The 15000-nt window shown below is 31.5% G+C and overlaps 1 protein-coding gene across 4 annotated transcripts; it reads right to left on the minus strand.

Moving 5' to 3' along the window:
• Positions 1-1131: 1131 nt before the first annotated feature.
• On the minus strand, positions 1132-7946 carry LOC117914172 (disease resistance protein RPV1-like). Of its 4 annotated transcripts, XM_034829400.1 has the most exons (10): positions 7780-7945; positions 7031-7685; positions 5384-6461; positions 4936-5238; positions 4740-4842; positions 4080-4642; positions 3681-4014; positions 2503-3593; positions 1637-2432; positions 1132-1497 (listed from the first exon to the last, which is right to left on the minus strand). In XM_034829400.1, the coding sequence occupies exons 2-9, from the start codon at positions 7531-7533 to the stop codon at positions 1689-1691; spliced, it is 4719 nt and encodes a 1572-aa protein (XP_034685291.1). In that variant the 5' UTR covers positions 7534-7685; positions 7780-7945; the 3' UTR covers positions 1132-1497; positions 1637-1688. The 4 variants fall into 4 exon arrangements, with proteins under 4 accessions (XP_034685291.1, XP_034685290.1, XP_034685288.1 ...); XM_034829399.1 differs by having other exon boundaries at positions 1132-1542; positions 2503-4014; positions 7780-7946; XM_034829397.1 differs by having other exon boundaries at positions 2503-4014.
• Positions 7947-15000: the final 7054 nt, after the last annotated feature.

Consider the following 15000-nt stretch of genomic DNA (forward strand, 5'->3'; position numbering starts at 1 on the left):
GAATTTAAATTTTATTTATGCCTTATTTTCGTGAATGCATTCCTAATTGTTTAGATAAGGGTTTAAATTTCATTACCTTTATTTAAATATTATGAACACGCTAGTTAGTTTATAGGTCGTTTCTAGAATAGCATAATTTACCCGATGAGTATAGAAAGAAGTTATAATATATGCATTATGTGAATATCAATAGTCATACTTTGGTTGTTCACTTATGATTCCTGCTTTTCTCTACTTGTAAGTTGAGTATAAGAATAGCTCATCCAATGTGTTTCTAAATACTCACACTGAAATGTGTACTTGTTTTGATTGTCTTTAGGAATTTCTACTTAAAAGTGATCATAACCATATATTAAAATTTTATATAATTTCATTACTTTTTTATTAAATACATCATAAACTTTTTGTCGATTGGTTTGCATCATTATCATATTGCAAACAATCAATAAAAGTTACTTCCACATATGAAATCATATATTAACAAAATATAAAAATACTTAAATCATCTTTCCAAAATATTCAAATAATGTGACTAAAGAATTTAAATATGCTTATAATTCACACAAAGATGTATACATCCATTACTTGTGAATTAAAGAATGAATTCCATAAAGGTTTTAATCAAGCAAAATCAATACCATAATTTTGTCTTTAACTCGTAATAGATAGGGACATATACCACTCTCAAAACATTTGAAATGAAAATTTTGAAATCAAGATGTTCTTCTCCTTTTGAATTTGATTGTTCGTTCTTAATTTGACATTCTCTTTCCCTTTGAGATTTAAATAAAAAAATAAAAAAAATGGAGGAGCAAATTAAAAAGTGTGTCAATTCAACTCGATAAGAGTCTAATCAAAATTGAAAATTTCCTTGTACCGTCTAACTAGCCTGAATAAATAAGGATGTATGGGTTGATCAATCTAGTTTTGGGCCTTTTAATAATCATATCAAATTTTCATGTTCAATTGCTTGAGATATTCCACTTGGATATCAATCAAACTCGGGGTTAAGACATTAAATTATATAATTTTCTATAATGAGCTAGTTTCACAAAATGTTCAATGCTTCAAAAGTAATAACTTATGAACTAAAGAATCAATCCCAACATTAGCTTTAGATAAGAAATGCAATGCCATAATTTTATATTTTTGCTTATTTGAAATACATAGGAACAAATACCAACATGCATCTTAAAGTATTCCAAAACAAAATACTTGTAATTGAAATGTTCTTTCCCACCTAATTTGATTGCTCATTCTAGCTCGGAGATTCTCTCTTTACACTAAGAATTATGTATAGTACAAAAGAATGAGTTCAAATTGGCATGACTTTAATCGAAATTTAGAAATTGGTTTGAAGTATTTGACTTGCCTTGATTAATAAGGATAACCATAGCTTAACCGATAGAGGTCGGACATTTGACATTATGTATTTAGCAGCTTGGAATATCCCATCAAAGCTTGATGCGCACCAACTTATCCAACAAAATGTTTGATCTTCAAAAAAGTTAACAATGCAATCAAGCTTGTCCTTAAAATGACCTAAAATAGGTCCCAATAAAAATGGTTTTTGAATACCCCTTGAAATCACCAAGGCATATAGAATAGAAACTAAGAGAAAAGGAAGGTGGCTTACCAAAAAGTTGAGATAAATGTTTGGTCAACATCAACAATTCTGTTACTTGAAATTAGTGTCTTGTACAGCATATCCAATGAACAAATTTGCAAAGAAGCTCCAGCCACCTGTGCATATGGTCCATTTCATGGTCTTGGGCATCAACACCAATACCATCAATCAGGGTGGTGCCATCACAGTGTCTCTCCACATCAGTATTCGTATCTTCTACAGTTGATCTCGTGTCACAGCTTCTCTGAGAATGAGTACTATTGGTATCTTGTACAGCTGATCTATGGCCACCCAAATCCACATGAGAAGAACTGCTACCTTGTACCATTGTGAGATTGTTCTGTTCATAATCGTGGGCATATAGAAAGTGGAAGCCACACCTCGCCGCTTTCACTGGTTTAATACCAAAGTAGACATTAAATGAAGCGTTCAAGGTTCTCCATTCATTTGAGTGAAATTTCTCGGGAATATCCGACTTAGAATAATATACCAACAACCCTTGATTTGATGCATCTTCATAATAGCAGCATTCACAAATTTGATCCAATCGCAGATCATCAAAGAGAAAAGAATCACTATCATCACCGATATTCAATATACAGCTGAAAATCCTATGTGTTGTGGTCTCAATCTCAAGTGGAACATAAAGAGAGCACAGAACAAAGCCCAAGAAGTCATCGTTTTCATACCAACTCCAAGGAAGTTTCATTGTTATTTTGAACCCGCTTTTCTGATGGCTTATCCACTCCGGAATCCCATTACTTTCAGCAAAAAAAGTTCTGACACTTCTTCTAAATTCACGCCCCTGCACAAAAATTACGCTCTGAATTTTGTCTATAAGAAAAGAAAGGTTAAATGATATATGAAAACCATACCTGAATTTTGAATTTAAAACATTTGAATAAAGAAGACCAGAGTAGATTTGATTGACTGGATAAATTTTCCAGGGATGTACAGTGATGGGCATCTAGACACCTTAAACGTGATGGAAGTTCTGGAATATGTTGAAGCATCTTGCAGTGACTCAAATCAAGATGTTTTAGGTTGTAAAGTTGACTGATCCCATCAGGTATGCGACTAAAGTGGTTCCCCCCCAAACATAATATTACCAGTGATGATAGGTAACAAATTTCACTGGGAATTTCCCTTATATTGCAGGCTTCAAGCTGTAATTCCCTCAAGGAGCTTAAACCGGACAAAGACGGCAATTGAAAAGTCATTGAATCTAAAGGCCCAACACTAAGATGAAGTAAAGATTGTAGTCTCCCCAAGTTGTCTGGCAATTTCTTGAACTTTGGACAGCTTTGGAGATGGAGCTGTTTAAGAGATGTCAAATTACAAATACTCTCAGGAAGATTTACAAGGTTTTTGCAGTTGCTGAGATGCAAATATTGAAGCCCTCTTAGATGTTGAATTGATGATGGTATCTCTTTTATGGCGGTTCCGTCTAAAAAAAGCTTTCTCAAGCTCTCCATATCTTGCGGGATTTCTGGAAAGCTCTCTAGTTGTGAACAGCCAGAGCAGGAGAGAGTTGCAAGGGATTTGAAACCAAAAATGCTACTGGGCAGACTCGTAAGATTTTTGCAATCCCGCAGACATAAACTATCAAGTTCCAAGAGATTCTCGATAATGGGTACTTCATTCATATCACTGTCCTTAAAACAGCACTTCCGTTGGAGCGTCCCATCCTGTCGGCATTCCCTGCATATTCTAACATCTGCATCCTCGTGGCTTTGTTGAAGGTCTTGGGAGTATACAAGGCGGACTCCATACTCCTTTACTTTCAAGGCTTTCTCAGAATAATTGTGAAATCGAGCCACAATTTCAGTCAATTGATAAGAGTGAAACATTTCCGGAATAGCCGCCTTGGCATAGCAAACCACCCACGTTTGACCTGATACACTCTCATCGTCTTCGTCCTTGTCTTCTTTATAGCAAAAACAAGTGGATTGAAAGCTGGCACGATCTACCATTTGAAAATCAAAACGATCACCAAGAGCACTCAGAAAACACCGCAGATGACAAGAATGCATATGTTTATGTTCATTCTCACAAAAAGATTCAGCCACAGATTTATCATCTGTTTCATTCTCCCATGTATGAGTAGATTCATCCTCAGATTTATTGTCTGATTCATTGTCGGGCCCATGTGCAGATTCCTTTTCGAGTATGTCCTCAGATTCATCAGCAAGTGGAACATAAATACAGCATATAGCAAATCCTAAAAACTCATTAATTTGGTGCCAATTCTGAGGGAGCTCTGTTACGCTAGAAAAATTATCTCCCGGATTCAATATCCATTCGGGAATGCCATCACTTCCGGGAAGAACAATACAAGTTCCCTTGCCTTGGTAGGAAGAATCCCTAAAACTAGTGCTCTTCCAATCCTGCACCAAAGCACCATGTAAATATAGAGTCTGCATAAAACTAGTGTGTGACATGAAAACCATACCTGTGCCCGGAAGCAATTGACCAGAGAATGCAATGGCAAAAACGGGGCTCTTGATGAAGTGCGATTTGAACCGTGTGCATCTAAAAGCCGTAGACATGATGGAAGCTCTGGAATTTGTTCAAGATTGTTGCAGTGACTAAGGTTAAGGACTTCCAGCCTGGAAAGCTGATTGATGGTAGTAGGTATGCTACTAAAATGGCCCCGTTCCAGATTTAGTTTCTCTAATGATGATAAATGGCAAATACCACTAGGAATTCCTCCTTCCATTATGTTGCAGTGACCTAGGTCCAATACTTTCAATGATGATAAGTGGCAAATATGAATAGGGATTTTGTGGAGCTTTGAACACCCTCCAAGTAGGAGAGTTTGAAGACCATTTAGATGTGTAATTGATGATGGTAAGTCCATTATAGCTGTTCCACTCAAATCAAGCACCCTTAGCTTTCTCATATTGCCCTTGATTTCTGGAAATATCTCTAGCTTTGAACAGCAAGTGCAAGACAAAATTTGAAGGTGTTTCAACTTGTAAATGCCTCTTGGAAGAAGCTCCAAGTTTACACACCCTGCTAGATTAAAGGGGGAAAAAAAAAACCAAGTTAATTTTAGTAGTTATAATACTGCCAGCTGCACCAATCTTTTAAGTACCATGCATTGTACAACCTACTAGAATTAGAATCTCTAAGTTTGGCACACTTGAGAAGTCTGGGATTCCGATGAGATGGAAAGAGAAACTGAGATCAATAACCCTCAACTTGTCATGAAGCTGTAACACAACAATTTTTTTCAATAGATGAATTTACATAAACGTTAAAAATGAATATAAAATTAAACTGTAACTAAATAATAATAACAATACCTTATTCCCTCTCCAAACTTCCTTTATATTGCTGCCCCTTAATAAGAGTTCAACAAGGTTCTTTGCATGAAAATTCATTGGCAAAGATTCTAAAGGGTATCCATCCCAATGCAGATATGTTAACTCATAAGAAGAGAATTCAAAGTCCCTTGGAAGATGGTCTTTAAGAAATAGCTGGTCTTCACGAGGGTTATGGATTTTGAGCAGTCTAAGTCTATTCATCTCTTTGAAAGATTCTGTAGTAAGCTGTGACAGATTAAATTTACATCTATCTAAGAATAGTCCTTCAATTGCTCGTGTCCCCTAAAAAATATAAGACGAGTAGGCAAAACAAAAGATGCATTAGACTTAATTGAGTTATGCACACGGCTAATTTATGAAAAAATAATAATTGTATTGAAGCTTGCATACACACGTATATAAACAAGTTCATGCATTTGACTCTTACCGTATTTCTTATTAGCACGTGATAGGCATTAGAATCCCACAATCTACTCCTTCTTCCAGGGTCTTCAGGACATTCTTGACGAATAATCTCCCAACCCATTTGTTGTATTAAATCATGCATATCTAGCATGTTTTTTGAAACAGTTATGAGACATCTATCATCTAGAGTTGTTATTGCATGCTCTGCATGAGGGCCCAATATTCTTGAAACAAAATCTTTGTCATCTCCTTTGAAAAAACATGCAACATCCAAAAATATCCCCTTTTCTATATCATCAAGTCCATCAAAACTTATTCTAAGTACATTGTGAATTTCCATGTGGGGTATTATTTTTAGCTTACACAGTGCACTTTCCCAATTACTTATTTTCTTTCCAAAAAGAGAAGCACCTAAAACTTTAAGTGCTAACGGAAGGCCATCAGCATAATCTATGATATTGTATGAGAGGTTTTTATAAACTTCTTGGGGACAATTTTGTTTAAAGGCCCACAAACTAAAGAGCTCAATAGCTTCTTCTTGGTTTAATTTTGAAACCTCATATAGTATATCCGCTCCATATTGAGCAAGCACGTGTTTGTCTCTAGATGTAATGATGATTGTACTTTTTGCCCGTAACCAATCTTTCTCTTCAGCCAAATATTCTAGTTGTTTCAACTCATCCACATCATCAAAAATAACAAGAACTCTATTGAAGCTTAGACACCTCTTTATCATACTAATTCCTTCATCAACATTGTTTATTTTAAAATTTTTTCCCCTCAGGATACCATGAAGAAGTTCTTGTTGTAACTGAAGTATATCACCTTTGGATCTCTCTCTGATATTTATAAGAAAGCTACTACCATCATATTGATGTGAGATCTCATTATAAATAGCCTTGGCGATAGTAGTCTTGCCAACCCCACCAATTCCATATATCCCTACCACACTAACCATATTTAACTCAGTGTTCATCAACGATTTCAATTTTTCCAAATGAACACCAATTCCAACTATGTTCTTTCCCACACTTAAAGGTTGATGGTTCAATCTTCTAATGATTGTATCAACAATTTCCTTGACAACCTCAGTCTCATACCTGCCAATCATATAAATTAAGTACAATGATGAGTTAGAATGAGTTGCAAAATATAATAAATTTAGTCGTGTATGGCAATGTCCAATATTACTGAATTAGAAGCAATGGAATGAAAAAGAAAGGGGTCAAGCCAATTTACTTACATATTTAAGCTTCAAAATTTGTAAGTATCAAACTACTAATTTGCCAAGTTGCAAATTTTCAATACTCTTACTGTTAGAGCATTGTGTAGGACTCCCCTATGAACAAGCTAATGCCTTCTTTCAACTTTTATTTCACAAACAACTTGCTTATGATTCCTCAATTTCACTTGTTTTTAGGTTTTATTAACTTACCAATACTTACCAATGTTGCAAAGACTCTGTTTTTAGCCTGCCAATTAATTTTGCATTTTCATAGAGGAATCAGGAAACGAGTGAATGTGGAGAATTTCATGATTTGCTTGTTGATTGGGAACTTAAATATGATTTGCTTTAGAGAAAATTATAAAAGGGCTAAATTTTGATACTTGTATTTTTGGACCAACACAAGGGAAAAATGAAAGATTTTGTTAACAATTTCATACTTACTGGTCATTCACATGGCATCCAGATAGATTAGCTGCTTCTCTCAAGGCAATCCTCCACTTTTGTATCATCTCCTTCTTTTCTTGATTTGCATCTCTTTCATGGTAGGCAAGTGCGTCTCCGAAACTTCCCCTTTGGTTTCGTACATCAGATGGATCCACATGGTAGAAAATTGGTAGAACCATTGATTCCTTTTGGCTCTTGCGTTCAATGATCTTTACGAGTTCATTTAAACACCATCTGGAGTAAGCATAATTTTTTGAGAAAATAATAATAAAAAACCTCGATTCTTCTATAGCTCTCAAGAGATCAGATGCAATATCTCCTCCTTTCTCAAGTTCTTCATCATCTCTGAAAGTTTGAATTCCATATGCAGTCAATGTGGTATATAGATGATCAGTGAAATTTCTGCGAGTATCGCCACCTCTAAAACTCAAGAACACATCATAATTACGAGAAATAGAAGTAGTCGAAGAAGAGGCTCTATGGGTGCTGGAAGAAGCCATTTATGGATGGCTTGAACCAAAATTACAAGGGAGTTTGGAATCTAAGAAAATCAGAGAGAGGGTCCTTAGATGCTCAATGACTATTGGCTCCAGACCTCTTCACCATGAACAAAAATCCAAGCTGGGAGGGAGGTTCAGCTGAAAAGTTTCATCTGCAGTCGTAAAAGAAAAGAAAAACGTATATAAAGCCCTCTTTGAGAAATTTCTTTGTATATAAATTCTAAGAGAAACTCACACATATTTTACCTTTTGGTTGGGGAAGATCCTTTCTCCATTCCCTTTGTGTTGGAGACTGCAGTTAAGGGATGTAGAGAAGATGGCGGGGAAGACGGTGTGCAGGATAGACAGGGGCTGAAGAAGAGGCGGTGGGTAGCAGAGGTCTCGTTGACTAGTGGATGGAATCGAGGTAAGGAATTCTAATCTGTTTTTTTTTTTTTTTTTTTTTCACCACTTACCTCCAACGGCAGTGTAGAATTTTCCATAATATGAATATATATATAAAGAGAATCTTAGTTGTACAACTTGATCCTTATTTAGTTTATATTAGTTCCTTCCTTTTCTATGTAGTATTTATTTTGATATTTTATAACTTGAATGTATAGAATATCTTTTGTTCAATAATTTTTTGTTTTAATTTTTATGAAAAATATCAATTTTTATAAATATATCAGTGAATCAATTTTACGAATATATTGAGATATATAAAAAAATATTAATGGATATTCTGAAATAAAATATGAATAAGACAAAAATTATTCAAAATTTATAAAAATATTTAGAATAATTATAAAAAAATGCATATAAGAAGTGACAATAAATACATTGATGTTGTTTTGTCAAAGAAATGAATATAAGTGTGATATAATTTATAGCATTCAATAATAATATTTAGAATTTAAAAGTAAATTTTATATAAATGTATCTAATTTGAATGTTTTTAATAACATAAAAGACATGATATAAAAATATTAATATTTTCTATTTTGAAATATTAATAATTTTATTTATAAATAAAAAATAATATATTAATTTATGCACATGAAAAAAAAATATATATATATATATAAAAGAGAATCTTAATGTAATGTACATAAATAAATATTATATATATAAGTTATACATAACGTTATAATATTAACAAAGTTAGCTTGGTGGTGTGGTGGCTCTATATATGCCTGTGTTCGTGGGTTCTCAAACCCATTCTTCCACAATGATTTAAATCCTTTTTTAAAGGTAAGAGGTGGGATCCCACATTGGTCGGCCATAGACCCTTTGGCAGGTAGCAATGTTTGAATGCGTGTGGTTGGCTGGGCCGACGTACACGTAAAATTTTTCAAAAGGGCGATTTATCTCTTTGCCGAGATATCCACCTACTACACCCTCGTTTGGTGTAGGTATAATTTTACTGAAAAATATCAATAAAGAAGAATATATTGATATTAATAATTTATTATTTATGTTATTAAATTAATTTATTTTATAAAATATTATAATTTTATTGTTTTTTATTTTATATTTTAGTAATTTTTTGAATAAACTTATACTTCTAATATTTTAAAATAAAATTATTTAAAATTAAATAGAATTAAAAGGATAAATATATAAAATTTAAAAGTAAATTGATAATAATTTTTTAAAATATAATTAATGAAATAAATGATGATATATTTAATATTAAAATTATAATTTATTTAATTTAAATAAATTTAATAATGTAAAATAAATATTGATGTATATATGATTTTTTTTATATTCATATTTTTATATTTAATTATCATTATTAAGAAAATTATAGTAATGGTTTTTTTTTACTTTTATTAATTAATTAAAAAATTTTAAATAAAATAATTAGAATTAATTAATTTATTCTTTTAATAATAAACTTTATGATATTTATTGTGAATATATATTAAGTAACATAAATTTAGCCCAGTGGTAGCTGTGCTCATATCCAAGCCTTTTGCTTGGGTTGGAATCCCTTTGGCACAGGTGTTGGTAGAAAAATTTCCTCCATTTCGGGGAAAAACTCACCTTTTGGCGTGGAATACTTTCATTTATGTATATATGATATTGTTCTATATAAAATATTTAAGAAAAGTTTTTTGTTTCTTGTTTTCCTTACTTTTCCAACTATTTAATTCTTTTTAAATACACCTTTGAGTCACTTCAAGGCAACAATAATCCATGTAATTATTTTTATTTTTTGTTTTTATAATATGTGTATGGCATAGATAATGAAATTTACATCGAAAAAAGCAACCAAGCCTTGCATGTGAAGTTTCATTTTCACATTTTTTATTTCTTTTCTATTTTTATGTTTTCCCTTGGGGCATTATCTATCTATCTATCTATATATATATATATATATATATATACACACATCTCATATTTACAACTTTTTATTTTTGCTTAACTTTCTTTTTCTTTTTTTATTTGTATTTAGTAACAATGGGTTCATTTAACATTCATTCCAAAACCTCCTTTTTTGTCATCAAATTATTCAAATGATGATATTATATAAGGAATTTCAATTTATAATACTTTTATTCTTAAAAAATATTATATCTGTAGGGACCCATCCCCCTGATGAAACGTGGCACGCAATCCTATCCGGAGTATCCCCATCCGGATTTCCCCAAGAGTACACGTGGCGCGCTTCTCCTATCCGGACTTCCTAAAAGAAGAAGCACACGGCACTCACAAACATTACATCCGGACGACCGCTATAACATATCTGGACAACCGACATAACCTATCCGGATATGTTTGTCCGGATCATTGACAAAAGTAAGCAAGTCTTACACGTCATCACAATAGCATGCCATGGCCCACGTTCTGCCACCTGCAGAGTGAAAAGACAGGAATGAAGTGACGGCAAGTCACTTCCCACAATCTCTGACAGTCACGGCGCCTCCCACGATCTCTGTCAGCCGCCCGTAGGGTGATGATGATCCTGCCACCACCTAGTGACATCATGACAAGCCAAAATATCTCCCCACCATTAAAGAGGGAAACAGAGCTTCTGGTAATATATATATGAGCCTTCACACAAAGAGGAAGGTAAGCTTGTTATACCTAGTAAAAGACCAACTGATTTATCTCTCTTACCATGGCTGACAAAACCATCGGAGGGTGCGTCCGGATGCCTTTTGCAGGAACGATTGAATCAAGAATCTGTATTGGTTGAGATCGTGCTTCCATCCATTTGGCAACTACGTGGATCACCAGGGACGCGAGGCCTCAACAATATCCTTTTCTTTAATATTTACCCTTTAATCATTGTCACAAAATGATAAAATTGAAGTAAGTGCAATTATGCTTTATTTGATACTAATAAGAATTTCAAAATTCCTTCACCTCAAGATATTGAAGTCTAGGTAAAAAAATAGATGGATAAAAGTGTGACATAAAACTTTTCTTCTTTTTTTCTTTTCCCATTTGAAAGGTGTTTGTAGTTGAGGTTAAAAAAATATCAAGTGGCATAACAAAAATATAGGATTCACGAAAAGAGTCAAATTAAAGGTTTTTGATGACTATCTTTGGCATTTTGATTTTTGTTTTTCTCCTTTCAACATACAACAACCACTCTTCTCTTTTAGTACTTGTCTTGAACTTTGATGACAATTGTGCAAAGCCTTTTATAGAGTTTGCTTGAAGGCGTATTACCATCAAAAGTTCAATAAACCTAGGAAAATTTCATGAAAATATTTGATATCATTTCTTCAAATTTAGATCTTGGTAAGAAATTGGTTTAAAGGGAAGTTACTATCAAAGTTTAGAAAATAGAATGTCTTCCATACTATATCTCATGTTTAGGTAACATGAAAAGAATAATACTTTTTTTTTTTTCATTTTTCTTTTGTTTCTCTTCTTTTTTGGCATTCATTGGTGATTAGTTATATACACATAATATAATTTTTAAAAGGATTTCTTTTATTTTTTTTTTTCCAAAATAATATTTGAGGAACCTTGATTATACCCTTTTATTATATTTTCTTCATTAAAAAAAAAATTCTTTTATGCATGTTGTTCATATTATATATGATAATTTAATTAAATTTTAGTTACAACTTTGAGCTAGTTGAAGCCCACAAAATCCATTTAATAATGTTTTTTTTTTCAAAATATTTATATAGCTTGAGGTGCCAAATATAACAATAAAAGATCAATGGATATGAATTAAAAAATGACTAAAAGTATACAATAGTTTTCCCTTTTACGTACTTACTTTCTAATTTGATAGCTCTTTTACACTCTTATGAAAACTTTTATAAATCTTTATGTCAAATTTGTATGAAGGTAATCTATATACATGTGTGTATATACATATCACTTAATGGTAGTTGGCTTTATATGGAAAAAGCAAATATTGCCTCCTAACTTTATTATCATCGTAATGTGATATTTTATCTTCCAATTTTACTTTCATCCCTTGGCATTTAATACTATGCTATTTATAATACTTTCTCTTTTTTCTTAAAACGTTTTTCTTTTATTTGAATTTAGTAACAATGGGTTAACTTGACATTCATTCCAAAGCCTTCTTATTTGTTCTCAAATTATTCAAAAGATGATATTGAATTTATGAAATAGATGTTTGTAAAATTTATGTCAAATGATAATATTTTTTTAAAAAAAATATCATCTCCTTTTCTTTAATATTTATCCTTTTGTCATTACTACAAAGTAAGTGCAATTATGCTTCATTTGATGATTAATGAAGAAAAAAGTTACTTTTTTTTATATTAAATATTTATCCTTTAATTATTTTTGCAAAGTTAAATTAGATTTTCATGAATGCCTTTTCTACTACAATTATGAAATTCGAAATTTATTGGCTTGGTACATTGAAATCTCTCAAAGAAATTGAGAAAGCAATCTTTTAACTAACTCCTTCTGGTTCGGGGTTAAACAATTCCTTTCTTTTCTAGTTCAAGAAGAAGCAATCCCAAAATGTGGATTTAATGAAGAGTGCCTCAGTACAAGTTGATATAGTAGCTGGTTTGGGAGGTGCATGATTACTGCGCCCTCATGGGCTGGCTTTATATAAAGCCCAATAGGAGAACTTTTTTAAAGTAAAAGTGATGCTGACATTCGGAGCGCATTTTCAACATTGGTGGGATGACTTCAAGCACTCTTTGTTTTGTCTTTGCTTTTTTCATTTTATAAGTCAAGAATTTGATGATTATCTTTCACTTTTTTTTTTATTGCTTTTCTCATCTCTACATTTGACAACCAATCTTATTGCTTCTAGTGGTTTTCTTAAGCTTTGATGACAATCTCCCAAAGCCTTATTATAAATTTGCTGGAAGGAAAACTACCATCCTAAGCATCCAAAGTTCAAAGAATCGGGAAACTCTACATGAATTTCACATAATTCCTTGAAATTTAGATCGTGCTAAGAAATTGGTTTGAAGGCATGCTACTACCAAAGTTTAATAAACCAAGGAAAATGGAAGACATTTCACACTATTTCTCGAAATTTGGATCCTGATAGAAAATTTCTATCAAGATAGGCCAAAATCAAAATTGAATAAATCAAGGAAATTAACATGATGACATTTCACACTATTTAGTTACATGATTGCCGGGTATTATCCAAAATTCAAAAGACCAAAGAAAATTTCCTTTCTATAGTTGGCTTTATGTAGAAAAAGCAAACATTGTCTCAATTTTTATATTGATGTAATGTTTATTTGTTGTTGTCATGCATTCAATATATATACTACTACAACTACTACCACGTTTCCTCTCTATCATTGGCTTAAGTTAAAAGAAGCAAATCTTGTCTCATTCTTATACAATCAATAATATACACTACTACAACTACTAATAGCATACTACTATTACTACAACTATACTATTTCTACTACTAGTAGTATACATTCTAATTCTTTATAGTAATGTAATATTTACTACCACTAACTACACATTCTAATTCTTTACACTACTAGTATTACTACTACTACTAAGTGTCCTACTATAATTAGTATTAGTAGTATAATACTATTACTACTACTCCTACTATTAGTATACTACTATTACTACTATTAGCAGTATATTACTACGCCTACTACTAGTACGCATTCTAATTCTTAATAATAATGTAATATTTATTCTAATTCTTTATAGTAATGTAATATTTATTTATTTTTATCATGCATTCAATAATATATACTCAATAATATATACTACTTCATTACTACTACTAGTACTTCATTTGACATTTATTTCAAAGCCTCCTCATGCATCCTCAAATTATTCCAAAAAATATATATATATATATATATATATATATATATATATATATATATATATATATATAATAATAATAATAATAATAATAATAATAATAATAATTTTATAAAATTAATGCTTATAAAAATTATATGAAAATATTCATTATTTAAAAAAAAAATCTCACCCCATTTTCTTTAATATTTGATGACAAATATAATATAGTTAAAAAGAGTACACTATTGTACAAATCATGTAACTTTTAAAGTATCTCTATTTAGGCCTTGCTTGAAACCATAGAATAAAGCATAGGAATGAGTTAATGTGCTTGGGTTGTTTTTGGAATAAGAATAGGAATAACAAATCATTGTCGTGGAAACCAAATTCCATTATCACTAGGATTTTGATTCCTTTATCTTATCTTACATGCGATTAGGATTCATCCTATCCTCATTCCTATTTTCATGTACCAAACGAAACCTTAGGCTATGTTTGGCATGTGGGAATTGAGATGAGAATAAACACTTTGTTTCCATTCTTATTTAATCTTGAATAAAAATAAATTTGATAATTCCAATTCTTGTATTTGGATGTACTTATAAATGGAATGTTGGAATGATCATTTGTTTTCATTTTAATGTTTGATAACATCATGTATGAAATTAATTTTCTCATTAGAAGAACAAAAACCTTAGTTATAATATAATGAAAAGTTTAATAAAGTTGAAAGGAGGAAATCAATAAAGAAATGATATTTTAACTTTCTTAAGTTTTGTACACTTCTTTTTATATTAAATTCAATTTTTAAATTTGTAATTATTTAACCAAATCCAAAACAATATACTTAGCTTCAATTTATGTTTCCAACTTGTATATGTTAATATAAGACTTAGTGGTAGTAAAGTATTTGAACCAGTAACCTATAGAGCAAATTTGTCTACTTAAACTAGTACATTGACAATCTCATCCTTTGAAAATTTTGGAACAATACAAAATATTGCAATCACTATAAGAAAAAACATTAACCAGGACGCTTTTTAAGTGTCAAAAAATACATTCAATGGCGCTTCCCCAAAGCATCATCTAGTAGCCTGTCATAATAAGTATTTGCCTACAATGATGCTTCTAGAAAGCGCCATTGAAGAGAACCTTGACCCTTAAAAAGTGTCATCATTAGTTATATTAAACTACATTGACACTTTTATAAGCGCCATTGTTGAGTAGAAGAAA

The sequence above is a fragment of the Vitis riparia genome, chromosome 5 (genome assembly GCF_004353265.1).
Source record: "Vitis riparia cultivar Riparia Gloire de Montpellier isolate 1030 chromosome 5, EGFV_Vit.rip_1.0, whole genome shotgun sequence".
Classification (NCBI taxonomy): Eukaryota; Viridiplantae; Streptophyta; class Magnoliopsida; order Vitales; family Vitaceae; genus Vitis; species Vitis riparia.